Source organism: Oncorhynchus nerka, linkage group LG2, assembly GCF_034236695.1.
Source record: "Oncorhynchus nerka isolate Pitt River linkage group LG2, Oner_Uvic_2.0, whole genome shotgun sequence".
Taxonomy (NCBI): domain Eukaryota; kingdom Metazoa; phylum Chordata; class Actinopteri; order Salmoniformes; family Salmonidae; genus Oncorhynchus; species Oncorhynchus nerka.
In genome coordinates this window covers 41449157-41462545 of record NC_088397.1, presented here as the reverse complement: position 1 = coordinate 41462545, position 13389 = coordinate 41449157, and the positions used below count along the sequence as shown (strand labels likewise).

The window sequence follows — 13389 nt, the reverse complement described above, 5'->3', positions numbered from 1 at the left end:
ACGGGGTTCGTCCCAGACCTCGTCCCGCCTCACCACCCCTCAGACGTCCATCACCATGCCCCCCTCTGGGCTCCCTAACATGGCTGTAGGAGACATGACCTCCATGTTGACATCTCTGGCCGGAGAGAACAAGTACCTTAATACACTGTCTTAGAACCCAAAGTCTCGGTTCTAGAACAAGAACAGAACCTGAACATAAGCTCCCCGGGGGGGGGGGGGGGGGGAGAGAAATGACCTAGACATACTCTCCAAGGCTCAACTCCACTGAACAAGTACTGAAACATTTGTCATTTACTAGACAAGTACCGAAACACATTGTTCTAGAACACGTGCGTGTGGATGGACACACTGTCATAGACTAGACTAGGGGGCTCAGCTCGGTGGCTCTGGTGTTAGGTCACCTATAAAGATAAAGGTACTGTAAATATTACCTTTCCTTCTTGACCTCCCACACACTTTTTCTCAGCTACTCCTAGAGACTTTCAACCCAAACCAAAGGTACCTATCGATCTTGATCTTGCTCACGGTGTACTATACTCTACTCACATTTCTGGCTCGCAGAGAAAGGGGAAGGGTGACAGAATTGTTTGCCTAAAATGACTTGCAGAATGTTTGCATGGGACGTCAACACCATAACGACATCATCTCCATAATGGCGTCATCAGCATAACGACATCATCACCGTAATAACATTGTCACCATAATGACACCAACACCATAGTGATGTCATCTCCATAATGGTTTAATCCCCATAACGACAGTCATTCCAGTCACAGAGGTTTTATAGGGCAACAGAGGATAATATGTAAATAAGTTATACATTTACATTGACAGTACAAGTCAAAAGTTTTGACATACCTACTCATTCAAGGGTTTTTCTTTTTTTTTACTGTTTTAATAATAGTGAAGACATCAAAACTATGAAATAACACATATGGAATCACGTAGTAACCAAAAAAGTGTTAAACAAATCAAAATATTTTATAATTGAGATTCTTCCAAGTAGCCACCCTTTGCCTTGATGACAGCTTTGCACACTCTTGGCATTCTCTCAACCAGCTTCATGAGATGCATTTCAATTAACAGGTGTGACCTTTTAAAAGATCAATTGTGGAATTTATTTTCTTCTTAATGCGTTTGAGCCAATCACTTGTATTGTGACAAGGTAGGGGAGGTATACAGAAGATAGCCCTTTTTGGTAAAATACCAAGTCCATATTATGGCAAGAACAGCTCAAATAAGCAAAGAGAAATGACAGTCCATCATTGGTTTAAGACATGAAGGTCAATCAATGCAAAACATTTCAATAACTTTGAGTAGGTATGTCCAAACTTTTGACTGGTACTGTATGCTGTGTACACTACATATAAAAAAGTATGTGGACAACCCTACAAATTAGTGAATTTGGTTATTTGCGCCACACCCGTTGCTGACATTTGTATAAAATCCAGCACACAGCCATGCAATCTTCATAGACAAACAGTGGCAGTTGAATGGCCTTACTGAAGAGCTCAGTGACTTTCAACGTGGCACCGTCATAGGATGCCACCTTTCCAACAAGTCAGTTCGTCACATTTCTGCTCTGCTAGAGCTGTCCCGGGCCAATTGTAAGTGCTGTTATTGTGAAGTGGAAACATCTAGGAGAAACAAACGCTCAGCCACGAAGTGGTAGGCCACACAAGCTCACAGAACGGGACTGCCTAGTGCTGAAGAGTGTTGTGCTCTGGAAGCAATGTCCTTCACAAGAACTGTTTGTAGGGAGCTTCATGTCATGTGTTTCCATGGCCTAGCAGCCACATGCAGCCTAAGATCACCATTGCGCAATGCCAAGCATCGGCTGGAGTGGTGTAAATCTCGCCACCATTGGACTCTGGAGCAGTGGAAACACGTTCTCTGGAGTGATGAATCACGCTTCACCATCTGGCAGTCCGACGGACAAATCTGGGTTTGGCGGATGCCAGGAGAACGCTACGTGCTCAAATACATAGTGCCAACTGTAAAGTTTGGTGGAGGAGGAATAATGGTATTGGGTTGTTTTTCGTCGTTCGGGCCAGGCCCCTTAGTTCCAGTGAAGGAAAATCTTAACGCTACAGCATACAATGATGTTCTAGACGATTCTGTGCTTCCAACTTTATGGCAACAGTTTGGGGATGGACCTTTCACTGTTTCAGCATGACAATGCCCCAATGTACAAAGCGTGGTCCATACAGAAATGGTTTGTCGAGATCGGTGTGGAAGAACTTGACTGGCTTGCACAGAGCCCCGACCTCAACCCCATCGAATACCTTTGGCCTGCACAGAGCCCAACATCAGTAACCGACTTCACTAATGCTCTTGTGGCTGAATGGAAGCAAGTCCCTGCAGCAATGTTCCAACATCTAGTGGAAAGCCTTCCCAGAAAAGTAGAGGCTGTTATAGCAGCAAAGGGGGGATGAACTCCTTATTAATGTCCATAATTTTGGAGATGAGATGAGAGGTTTGACGAGCAGGTGTCCGCCTACTTTTGGTCATGTAGTTTATATGACAATGTTGACAGTGACAGTGACGGAACTCTACTGTATCGTGGACTGCTAAGGGAATTTTGAGACCAACAGATCAGATTTTAGATTCTCATTCTGGTTCTGTAATGAGAACTGAGGTCAACAAATCTGTTCCGAGGAAGAATGTTTTGTAGAAAGTGTGCCTGAAAAAAAATATTGACTGAAAAATGCATCAGTGCTTTGAAGCTGTATCTATATCCCTAGGGGCACAACCCTGTCAGTGACACACAAAACATGATGACACACACACGATAGTGATGACACGCACACATACAGTTGAAGTCGGAAGTTTACATACACTTATGTTGGAGTCATTAAAACTCATTTTTCAACCACTCCACAAATTTCTTGTCAACAAACTATAGTTTTGGCAAGTCAGTTAGGACATCTACTTAATGCATGACACAAGTAATTTTTACAACAATTGTTTACAGACAGATTATTTCACTTATAATTCACTGTTTCACAATTCCAGTGGGTCAGAAGTTTACATACACTAAGTTGACTATGCCTTTCAACAGCTTGGAAAATCCCAGAAAATTATGTCATGGCTTTAGAAGCTTCTGATAGGCTAATTGACATAATTTCAGTCAATTGGAGGTGAGGTGTACCTGTGGATGTATTTCAAGGCCTACCTTCAAACTCTGTGCCTCTTTGCTTGACGTCATGGGAAAATCTAAAGAGATCAGCCAAGACCTCAGAAAAAAAATTGTAGACCTCCACAAGTCTGGTTCATTCTTGGGAGCAATATCCAAACGCCTGAAGGTGCCACGTTTATCTGTACAAACAATAGTATGTAAGTATAAACACCATGGGACCACATTGGTGCGAAAAGTGCACATCAATCCCAGAACAACAGCAAAAGACCTTGTGAAGATTCTGGAGGAAACAGGTACAAAGTATCTATATCCACAGTAAAAACAAGTCCTATATCGACATAACCTGAAAGGCCGCACAGCAAGAAAGAAGCCACTGCTCCAAAACCACCATAAAAAAGCCAGACTACGGTTTGCAATTGCACATGGGGACAAAGATCGTACTTTTTGGAGAAATGTCCTCTGGTCTGATGAAACAAAAATATAACTGTTTAGCCATAATGACCATCATTATGTTTGGAGTAAAAAGGGGGAGGCTTGCAAGCCGAAGAACACCATCCCAACCGTGAAGCACAGGGGTGGCAGCATCATGTTGGTGGTGTGCTTTGCTGCAGGAGGGACTGGTGCACTTCACAAAATAGATGGTATCATGAGGAGGGGAAATTATGTGGATATATTGAAGCACCATCTCAAGACATCAGTCATGGGTCTTCCAAATGGACAATGACCCCACGCATACTTCCTCATTTGTGGCAAAATGGCTGAAGGACAACAAAGTCAAGGTATAGAGTGACCATCACAAAACCCTGACCTCAATCCTATGGAAAATGTGTGGGCAGAACTGAAAAGGCGTGTACGAGCAAGGAGGCCTACAAACCTGACTCAGTTACACCAGCTCTGCCAGGAGGAATGGGCCAAAATTCCCCCAACTTATTGTGGGAAGCTTGCGGAAGGCCACTCGAAACATTTGACCCAGGTTAAACAATTTAAAAGCAATGCTACCAAATACTAATTGAGTGTATGTAAACTTCTGACCCACTGGGAATGTGATGAATGAAATAAAAGCTGAAATAAATAATTCTCTCTACTATTATTCTGACATTTCACATTCTTAAAATCAACTGGTGATCCTATCTGACCTAAGACATGGAATTTTTATAAGGATTAAATGTCAGGAACTGTGAAAAACTGGGTTGAAATGTATTTGGCTAAGGTGTATGTAAACTTCTGACTTCAACTGTACATAATGATGACAGACATAGCGTAATGATGACATATCATATCAGTATTCACTCAGAGGCCTTTTTGGCATTAATCTGCCTCCATACTCTGAATCTGTTGTATGGTAAAGTACATGTTTTTAGACCTGTTACATGTTTATTATACCTAAGTGCTCTTAAAGCAGCTCACTATTTTACAAGTATAAGGGTTATAGGATAAGAATATCAAAAAAGTGCCTTTGTCTAAACTTATCCATGATGCTCGAGAGGTACAGAGAATAAAAGAGAGAGAGAGAGGGAGAGAGAGAGAGAGAAAGAAAGGTGGAACTTCTGAATTAAATCAAATATTGCATCTGGTACAGTATCATACGACCCAACTTGGTCACATATTTGACAGGGTCTTAAAGATACCTTCCCTCACCCCGGAAAACCTTAAACAGGATTCATAATGGAGGTACGGCGTTGAGGTACTTTAGCGTGTACAGTATATGGCAGTGAGGCTCTCTGACCATAGACATAGAATCAGTCCACCTATTATGGCATCATTGACTTGAATGGGGAGGTCCTTTCTATAGATTCTAGAGCCTCTACCTCTGACAGCCTGTCCGCAGCCATGACCAGTAGAGCTGATATCACATGACATCATACTGTAGCATTGCACTGACTGCAGCATTGTGTGGACGTGGACGAGTCTCTCTCCTTGACTTTGTGACATAGAGACTGTCTAGAGGCCAACACGTTGGCCTAAATGGCTTTGATTTCATGTAGCATCAGCTTGGAGGATGATGGAATGTATCTTACAGTAGTATCTATATGTTTGGATGGTTATTCTAGATCACGTTTACACACAACTACAGGAGATCTTATGAGGCTGTATTTCAAATCAAAATGTATTGCTCACATACACGTATTTAGCAGGTGTTATTGCAGGTGTAGCGAAATGCTTGTGTTCCTAGCTCGAACAGTGCAGTAATATCTCAGTATTGGTGCCTTTTCAATCATGCTTTATTATTTCTAGTACTTTACTGTTGTTCTTAATGCAGGATTAGAGTCAGTAGTCAGGAAAAACAAATCTAGTCAGGAAAACTGTGTACAACCTATCAACCAACCAAAGACGATTTGAACTAACAATATTCAAGGAGAAAAAAAGAAGAAGATGCACAATACTCATAGTCACAGCTCATAGTCACAGCTATGAAGGTGTGAATGGTTTGATAGTGCTGTTACTTAGAATGTATGAAATGTTTTGTATAAAAGTAACATGTCCTCTTTTTGTTTCTATAAGAATGAACTTTATCATGGATATTTGCCTTTCTTCTCTGTGTTGTGTGTTTTGATACCTGCCTGTCACCGTTCAATCAGACTTTTTTGCTGGCAAAATAATATTCTGTTAAGCAACAAAGGTTATGATCGTAGCGTTTTCTATTTACACGTGATATATTTTGTGTACAATTTTCTAAATTTTATACAAATGTACTATATTTTACCAATTAAAAATACACATGTTCAGCTTGGGATGGATGAAAAATGTCTGTCAGAACTTTATGTATCTTGCTATATATTTCACTTACTGGATCTTACTGTATTTGTAAGAGGTTCTTATTGTCCTTTATTGACTTGGATCCACACCGCCTCTCTTGAGAATGTCTGAATAAATGTATTGTCTCCATACAGCCACCAGAGGTCAGTGGAGTATGATACAAATGGGAGCGACAGTAACTGTATATTTGGATGGGCAGCCAACCAGATGTGGAAATATAGGGGAACCCCATTATTTAGGTCTATGGGGGAACCTGAGGGAACCACGTTCTGGCAGGGAAATCATTTTGCCATGTTAAAATGTGCATTTTAAGGTGAATTGGACAATTTTTCATTGTTGGGTTCCTGGAGTTACTTTTTTTCCATTTCCACTCCTGCAGCCAACACAAACCTACAGTGCCTTCAGAAAGTATTCATACCCCTTGACTTATTCCACATTTTGTTCTGTTACAGCCTGAATTCAAAATTGATTAAATTATATTTCTTCTCACAAACAATACCCCATAATGCAGTGAAAACATGTTTTGAGACATTTTGGCAAATGTTTTGAAAATGAAATACATAAATATCTCATTTGAATAAGTATTCACAACCCTGAGTCAATAGTTTGTAGAAGCTCCTTTGGCAGTGATTACAGCTGTGCGTCTTTCTGGATAAGTCTCTAAGAGCTTTCTACACCTGGATTGTACAACATTTGCCCATTATTCTTTTTAAAATTATTCAAGTTCAAATTGGTTGTTGATCAATGCTAGACAACCATTTTCAGGTCTTACCATAGATTTTCAAGTAAATGTGTTTTAGGTTATTGTCCTGCTGAAAGGTGAATTCATCTCCCAGTGTCGGGTGTAAAGAAGACTGAACCAGGTTTTCCTCTAGGATTTTGTCTGTGCATAGCTCCATTCTTTCTTTCTTATCCTGAAAATCTCCCCAGTCCTTAATGATTACAAGCATACCCATAACATGATGCACTCATCTTTTCCCCAGTCCTTAACGATTACAAGCATACCCATAATATGATGCTTCCTTCTTTTCACTCTGCCAATTAGGTTAGTATTGTGGAGTAACTGCAATGTCGTTGATCCATCCTCAGTTTTCTCCTATCACTGCCATTAAACGCTGTAACTGTTTTTGGCCTTATGGTGAAATCCCTGAACGTATCTTTGTAGTGACTGGGTGTATTGATTCACCATGCTCAAAGGGGTACTCCATGTCTACCAATAGGTGCCTTTCTTTGCAAGGCATTGAAAAACCTGATCTTTGTGGTTGAATCTGTGTTTGAAATTCACAGCTCGAAATGAGGGACCTTACAATTATCTGTATGTGTGGGGTACAGAGATGAGGTAGTCATTCAACAATTATGTTAAACACTATTATTGTTACTTTTATTATTATTACTACCAGGTTAGGGGTTCCTTACTAATTAGTGACCTTAATTCATCAATCAAGTTCATGGGTTGATCGAAAACATGCACAAACTTGGCCCTCTGGAATGAGTTTGACGTGATCTGGAGGATGGCTGATTTGAGTCCCAGGTCAGAAGTGAAAATATGAAGGAAGCATAGTTTTCTCATTTGATAAAATATATTTTTCACTCAACTGACAATGTATTATGTAGTATACTGATGGGCTAAGTGCCAGATTAATTATAACATCTCAACTGGAAAAAAATTAAGTTAGACTAAAAACACCTTAAACAACACATTACTTTGCTCAACGTAAAGCACAAGTTTACAGCTAAATAGTAAAGTAACACAATGATATGAAGTACTGCCTGTCCCCCTTAATCTTCTGTTGTACCATTACTCCGTTCTAAGTAAAGACAATACTCCAAGGACTATACACTGTCTGAAAGGACTCAAACGCTAGAGCAGCAAAGGGGTTGAGTTAGAGAACAATGGTCATTTATAGAACTTTCTCACATTTCTGCCAGGCCCATTGTTATTACACACATTTAGATGGGGAAAGAGGACGGCAGTGTTTAGGTCGCCCATGATCTGTGACCTGGTGACCAAAATTCCACCGAAACTGGAGAATGGGTGAGGAAGGCATGGGCTTGTCTGTTCTCTATTTTTTTCAGGGTGGTAGCAGAAGAAACCAGGGAAATGGGAGCTGGTCAGGACAGGTCTGCCTTGGGATATGGCTGCACCAAACCCATGAAGGCTGCTTGGTACGGTGGGGTGGTGATTCCACTGGATGTCATAAGGTGAACGCACCAATTTGTAAGTCGCTCTGGATAAGAGCGTCTGCTAAATGACTTAAATGTAAATGTAATTATTGCACACAGAGTGAGTCCATGCAACTTATTATGTGACTTGTTAAGCTAAGGTTTACGCCTGAACTTATTTAGGCTTGTCATAACAAAGGGGTTGAATACTTATTGACTCAAAACGTTTCAGCTTTTCATTTTGTATTCATTTGTAAACATTTCGAAGAACATAATTCCACTTTGACATTATGGGGTATTGTGTGTAGGCCAGTGACAAACAATCTCAAATTAATCAATTTTAGTTACTTAATTGTCTTTTTTATTTTTAAAATGTCTTAAATGCTAATTAGAAAAAGCCATTTCCTCTTTTCCCATTAGAAGACAGTTATAAAGTGGTTATAAAAGCAGACCAGCGTGAGGGTGACCACTGAAAGTGACATCAGCTTCTGAATGGGATCCACTGTGGTCAGTGGGGCTGGCAGGCATGTTCCTCTGAGGCCAGTAGGGATTGGCACCTTGAGCTGGTCCATGGTCCTTCCTTAAACCTAGTGTCTTACCCTGGTGCTCTGGGGCCACAGGGGCTGGCAGACCCTAGGCTCTTCATTGGTCCTGGTCCCTGGTTGCTGGCCCTATGAAGTTAGTAGAGTTGGCACCCTGGGTTGTTCCTCTGAAATCAAACCGCATATTTCTGGAGTGCACTTCGTCTAACTTCTCTCCTGTGTGAATGAGAGTTTGATTTATGAGTAGCAAAGTGATTATAAAGGGTGAACCTAACAACACTCCTGACCAAGAGATTTGAAAGGCGACTTTGATGGCCTATTCTCCCGAGTAGCAATCTGCCTTAATAAACATGTAACACCACACAGAGAAGATCTGATGCTGGGCCCATCTGATCATGTAAATAAGAGAGAAATAGTTATCTGAACAACTCAATATCATCCTGTATGCAATGGTATCTATCTTTTAAACATAATAATATTGATGAGAGGATAGCGTGAGCAGTACTGAGGCCCTTTCCCCTCACAACTGCAACAACGTGACTTATACAAATGTAAATCTCCCAAAAGAAGTTATTTTTTTCAAATGCTAAAAAGTTTCATAGGCTGAGAATAATCACTTTTTTTATTTTCTTGTCTTGCCATCTATTCAAGCGAAAGCTTTTTCTCTGCCTTTGTCCCAAAGGTTGGCATATAATTAACTTGTGCTTAATATGCGGTTAAAGAGGTCTCCTCCCCATGCTACCAGCTTTGAACCCTGGCCACAGACAGGGACCAAACCCCAGTGAGTGTGAGTGAGTGAGTGAGTGAGTGAGTGAGTGAGTGAGTGAGTGGTGGTGGTGGTGGTGGTGGTGGTGGTGGTGGTGGTGGTGGTGGTGGTGGTGAGTGAGTGAGTGAGTGAGTGAGTGAGTGAGTGAGTGAGTGAGAGAGAGAGAGAGAGAGAGAGAGAGATGAATACTTCATGACTCTAGGACTAATCAAGGTAATTCAAACACCTTGTGAAATTATGTAACTTCAAAGCTATGGATCTGAAAATGCACTTTTGTTTTTCAAAAATCCATGATGCCAACGATATGTTTGGATGCTTAACCCATCAATGTGTACACTCAGATCCACACTACTGGTATGTACAGGGACAGAAGTAGAGGGAGCAGCTTGGCGTGTTTTGTAGACACAATCAAAAGCATGGAGAGAGGTAATAATGTGTATGCAAGAGTTATCTTTTATAAAACAAAGTCAACTCTTGGGTTTTAAATTGCTGCCGGTGGTGGTGTGCTTGTTATCAGCTCTCCCAGGAGTTCTGCACTCCTAGATCAGTCCCCTGACCTACTGGGTTTATGATGCACCCCACTGCCCTCCTCTTCCATCCCTGGACAAAAGGGCCATGACCTCCCTCTCTCTCTCTCTCTCTCTCTCTCTCTCTCCCCTGCTCCCCTCCCTCTCTCTCCTTGCAGCTAGGATGCATCTAGAATCGAGATGACTTTTAACAAGTCAGAGGATAGCTGTGAAGGCCACAGAGAAAACATTCTTAAATTGAGAATACGGGTGATTGGGAAAAAAAGAATACTATAAAGGCCTACAAGTGATTTTTTATTTTTATTTTTATTTCACCTTTATTTAACCAGGTAAGCAAGTTGAGAACAAGTTCTCATTTACAATTGCGACCTGGCCAAGATAAAGCAAAGCAGTTCGACACATACAACGACACAGAGTTACACATGGAGTAAAACAAACATACAGTCAATAATACAGTAAAAAAAAACAAGTCTATATACAATGTGAGCGAATTAGGTGAGAAGGGAGGTAAAGGCAAAAAAGGCCATGGTGGCAAAGTAAATACAATATAGCAAGTAAAACACTGGAATGGTAGTATTGCAATGGAAGAATGTGCAAAGTAGAAATAAAAATAATGGGGTGCAAAGGAGCAAAATAAATAAATCAATTAAATACAGTTAGGAAAGAGGTAGTTGTTTGGGCTAAATTATAGGTGGGCTATGTACAGGTGCAGTAATCTGTAAGATGCTCTGACAGTTGGTGTTTAAAGCTAGTGAGGGAGATAAGTGTTTCCAATTTAAGAGATTTTTGTAGTTCGTTCCAGTCATTGGCAGCAGAGAACTGGAAGGAGAGGCGGCCAAAGAAAGAATTGGTTTTGGGGGTGACTAGAGAGATATACCTGCTGGAGCGTGTGCTACAGGTGGGAGATGCTATGGTGACCAGCGAGCTGAGATAAGGGGGACTTTACCTAGCAGGGTCTTGTAGATGACATGGAGCCAGTGGGTTTGGCGACGAGTATGAAGCGAGGGCCAGCCAACGAGAGCGTACAGGTCGCAATGGTGGGTAGTATATGGGGCTTTGGTGACAAAACGGATAGCACTGTGATAGACTGCATCCAATTTGTTGAGTAGGGTATTGGAGGCTATTTTGTAAATGACATCGCCAAAGTCGAGGATTGGTAGGATGGTCAATTTTACAAGGGTATGTTTGGCAGCATGAGTGAAGGATGCTTTGTTGCGAAATAGGAAGCCAATTCTAGATTTAACTTTGGATTGGAGATGTTTGATATGGGTCTGGAAGGAGAGTTTACAGTCTAACCAGACACCTAAGTATTTGTAGTTGTCCACGTATTCTAAGTCAGAGCCGTCCAGAGTAGTGATGTTGGACAGGCGGGTAGGTGCAGGTAGCGATCGGTTGAAGAGCATGCATTTAGTTTTACTTGTATTTAAGAGCAATTGGAGGCCACGGAAGGAGAGTTGTATGGCATTGAAGCTTGCCTGGAGGGTTGTTAACACAGTGTCCAAAGAAGGGCCGGAAGTATACAGAATGGTGTCGTCTGCGTAGAGGTGGATCAGAGACTCACCAGCAGCAAGAGCAACATCATTGATGTATACAGAGAAGAGAGTCGGTCCAAGAATTGAACCCTGTGGCACCCCATAGAGACTGCCAGAGGTCCGGACAGCAGACCCTCCGATTTGACACACTGAACTCTATCAGAGAAGTAGTTGGTGAACCAGGCGAGACAATCATTTGAGAAACCAAGGCTGTCGAGTCTGCCGATAAGGATGTGGTGGTTGACAGAGTCGAAAGCCTTGGCCAGATCAATGAATACGGCTGCACAGTAATGTTTCTTATCGATGGCGGTTAAGATATCGTTTAGGACCTTGAGCGTGGCTGAGGTGCACCCATGACCAGCTCTGAAACCAGATTGCATAGCAGAGAAGGTATGGTGAGATTCGAAATGGTCGGTAATCTGTTTGTTGACTTGGCTTTCGAAGACCTTAGAAAGGCATGGTAGGATAGATATAGGTCTGTAGCAGTTTGGGTCAAGAGTGTCCCCCCTTTGAAGAGGGGGATGACCGCAGCTGCTTTCAATCTTTGGGAATCTCAGATGACAAGAAAGAGAGGTTGAACAGGCTAGTAATAGGGGTGGCAACAATTTCGGCAGATAATTTTAGAAAGAAAGGGTCCAGATTGTCTAGCCCGGCTGATTTGTAGGGGTCCAGATTTTTCAGCTCTTTCAGAACTTCAGCTGAATGGATTTGGGAGAAGGAGAAATGGGGAAGGCTTGGGCGAGTTGCTGTTGGGGGTGCAGTGCTGTTGACCGGGGTAGGAGTTGCCAGGTGGAAAGCATGGCCAGCCGTAGAAAAATGCTTATTGAAATTCTCAATTATGGTGGATTTAACAGTGGTGACAGTGTTTCCTATCTTCAGTGCAGTGGGCAGCTGGGAGGAGGTGTTCTTATTCTCCATGGACTTTACAGTGTCCCAGAACTTTTTAGAGTTAGTGTTGCAGGAAGCAAATTTCTGCTTGAAAAAGCTAGCCTTGGCTTTTCTAACTGCCTGTGTATAACGGTTTCTAGCTTCCCTGAACAGCTGCATATCACGGGGGCTGTTCGATGCTAATGCAGAACGCCATAGGATGTTTTTGTGTTGGTTAAGGGCAGTCAGGTCTGGGGAGAACCAAGGGCTATATCTGTTCCTGGTTCTAATTTTCTTGAATGGGGCATGTTTATTTAAGATTGTTAGGAAGGCATTTTTAAAAAATATCCAGGCATCCTCTACTGACGGGATGAGATCAATATCCTTCCAGGACACCCCGGCCAGGTCGATTAGAAAGGCCTGCTCGCTGAAGTGTTTCAGGGAGCGTTTTACAGTGATGAGTGGAGGTCGTTTGACCGCTGACCCATTACGGATGCAGGCAATGAGGCAGTGATCGCTGAGATCTTGGTTGAAGACAGCAGAGGTGTATTTAGAGGGGAAGTTGGTTAGGATGATATCTATGAGGGTGCCCGTGTTTAAGGCTTTGGGGGGGTACCTGGTAGGTTCATTGATAATTTGTGTGAGATTGAGGGCATCAAGTTTAGATTGTAGGATGGCTGGGGTGTTAAGCATGTTCCAGTTTAGGTCGCCTAGCAGCACGAGCTCTGAAGATAGATGGGGGGCAATCAGTTCACATATGGTGTCCAGAGCACAGCTGGGAGCAGAGGGTGGTCTATAGCAGGCGGCAACGGTGAGAGACTTGTTTTTAGAGAGGTGGATTTTTAAAAGTAGAAGTTCAAATTGCATTCAGATTGCAAATTGCACAGATATGATGCTGTGTTTTCAACAAGTTTGCAAATGACAAACTGACAAGTTGACAGGGGGAATTAAAATGCATAATAAAACATGTATAACAAGAGAAAGAAACATCACCATGACATTGTCCTTCTGTATCAATGTCAAATGTAAAAGGTGACTCCCATGTCCCACTCGGATTATCATGATCGAAAAACAGCATCCAGGGGTTTTCTAAATA

At 42.0% G+C, this 13389-nt stretch overlaps 1 protein-coding gene across 1 annotated transcript in view; it reads left to right on the top strand.

Moving 5' to 3' along the window:
* The window catches only part of LOC115145301 (zinc finger protein GLI1-like), a 55765-nt gene extending 49278 nt beyond the window's left edge, over positions 1-6487 (top strand). The window contains 1 exon segment of the mRNA XM_029686773.2: positions 3-6487. Coding sequence (XP_029542633.2) covers positions 3-154 — 152 coding nt within the window. The 3' untranslated portion in view covers positions 155-6487.
* The last annotated feature ends 6902 nt before the right edge of the window (positions 6488-13389 follow it).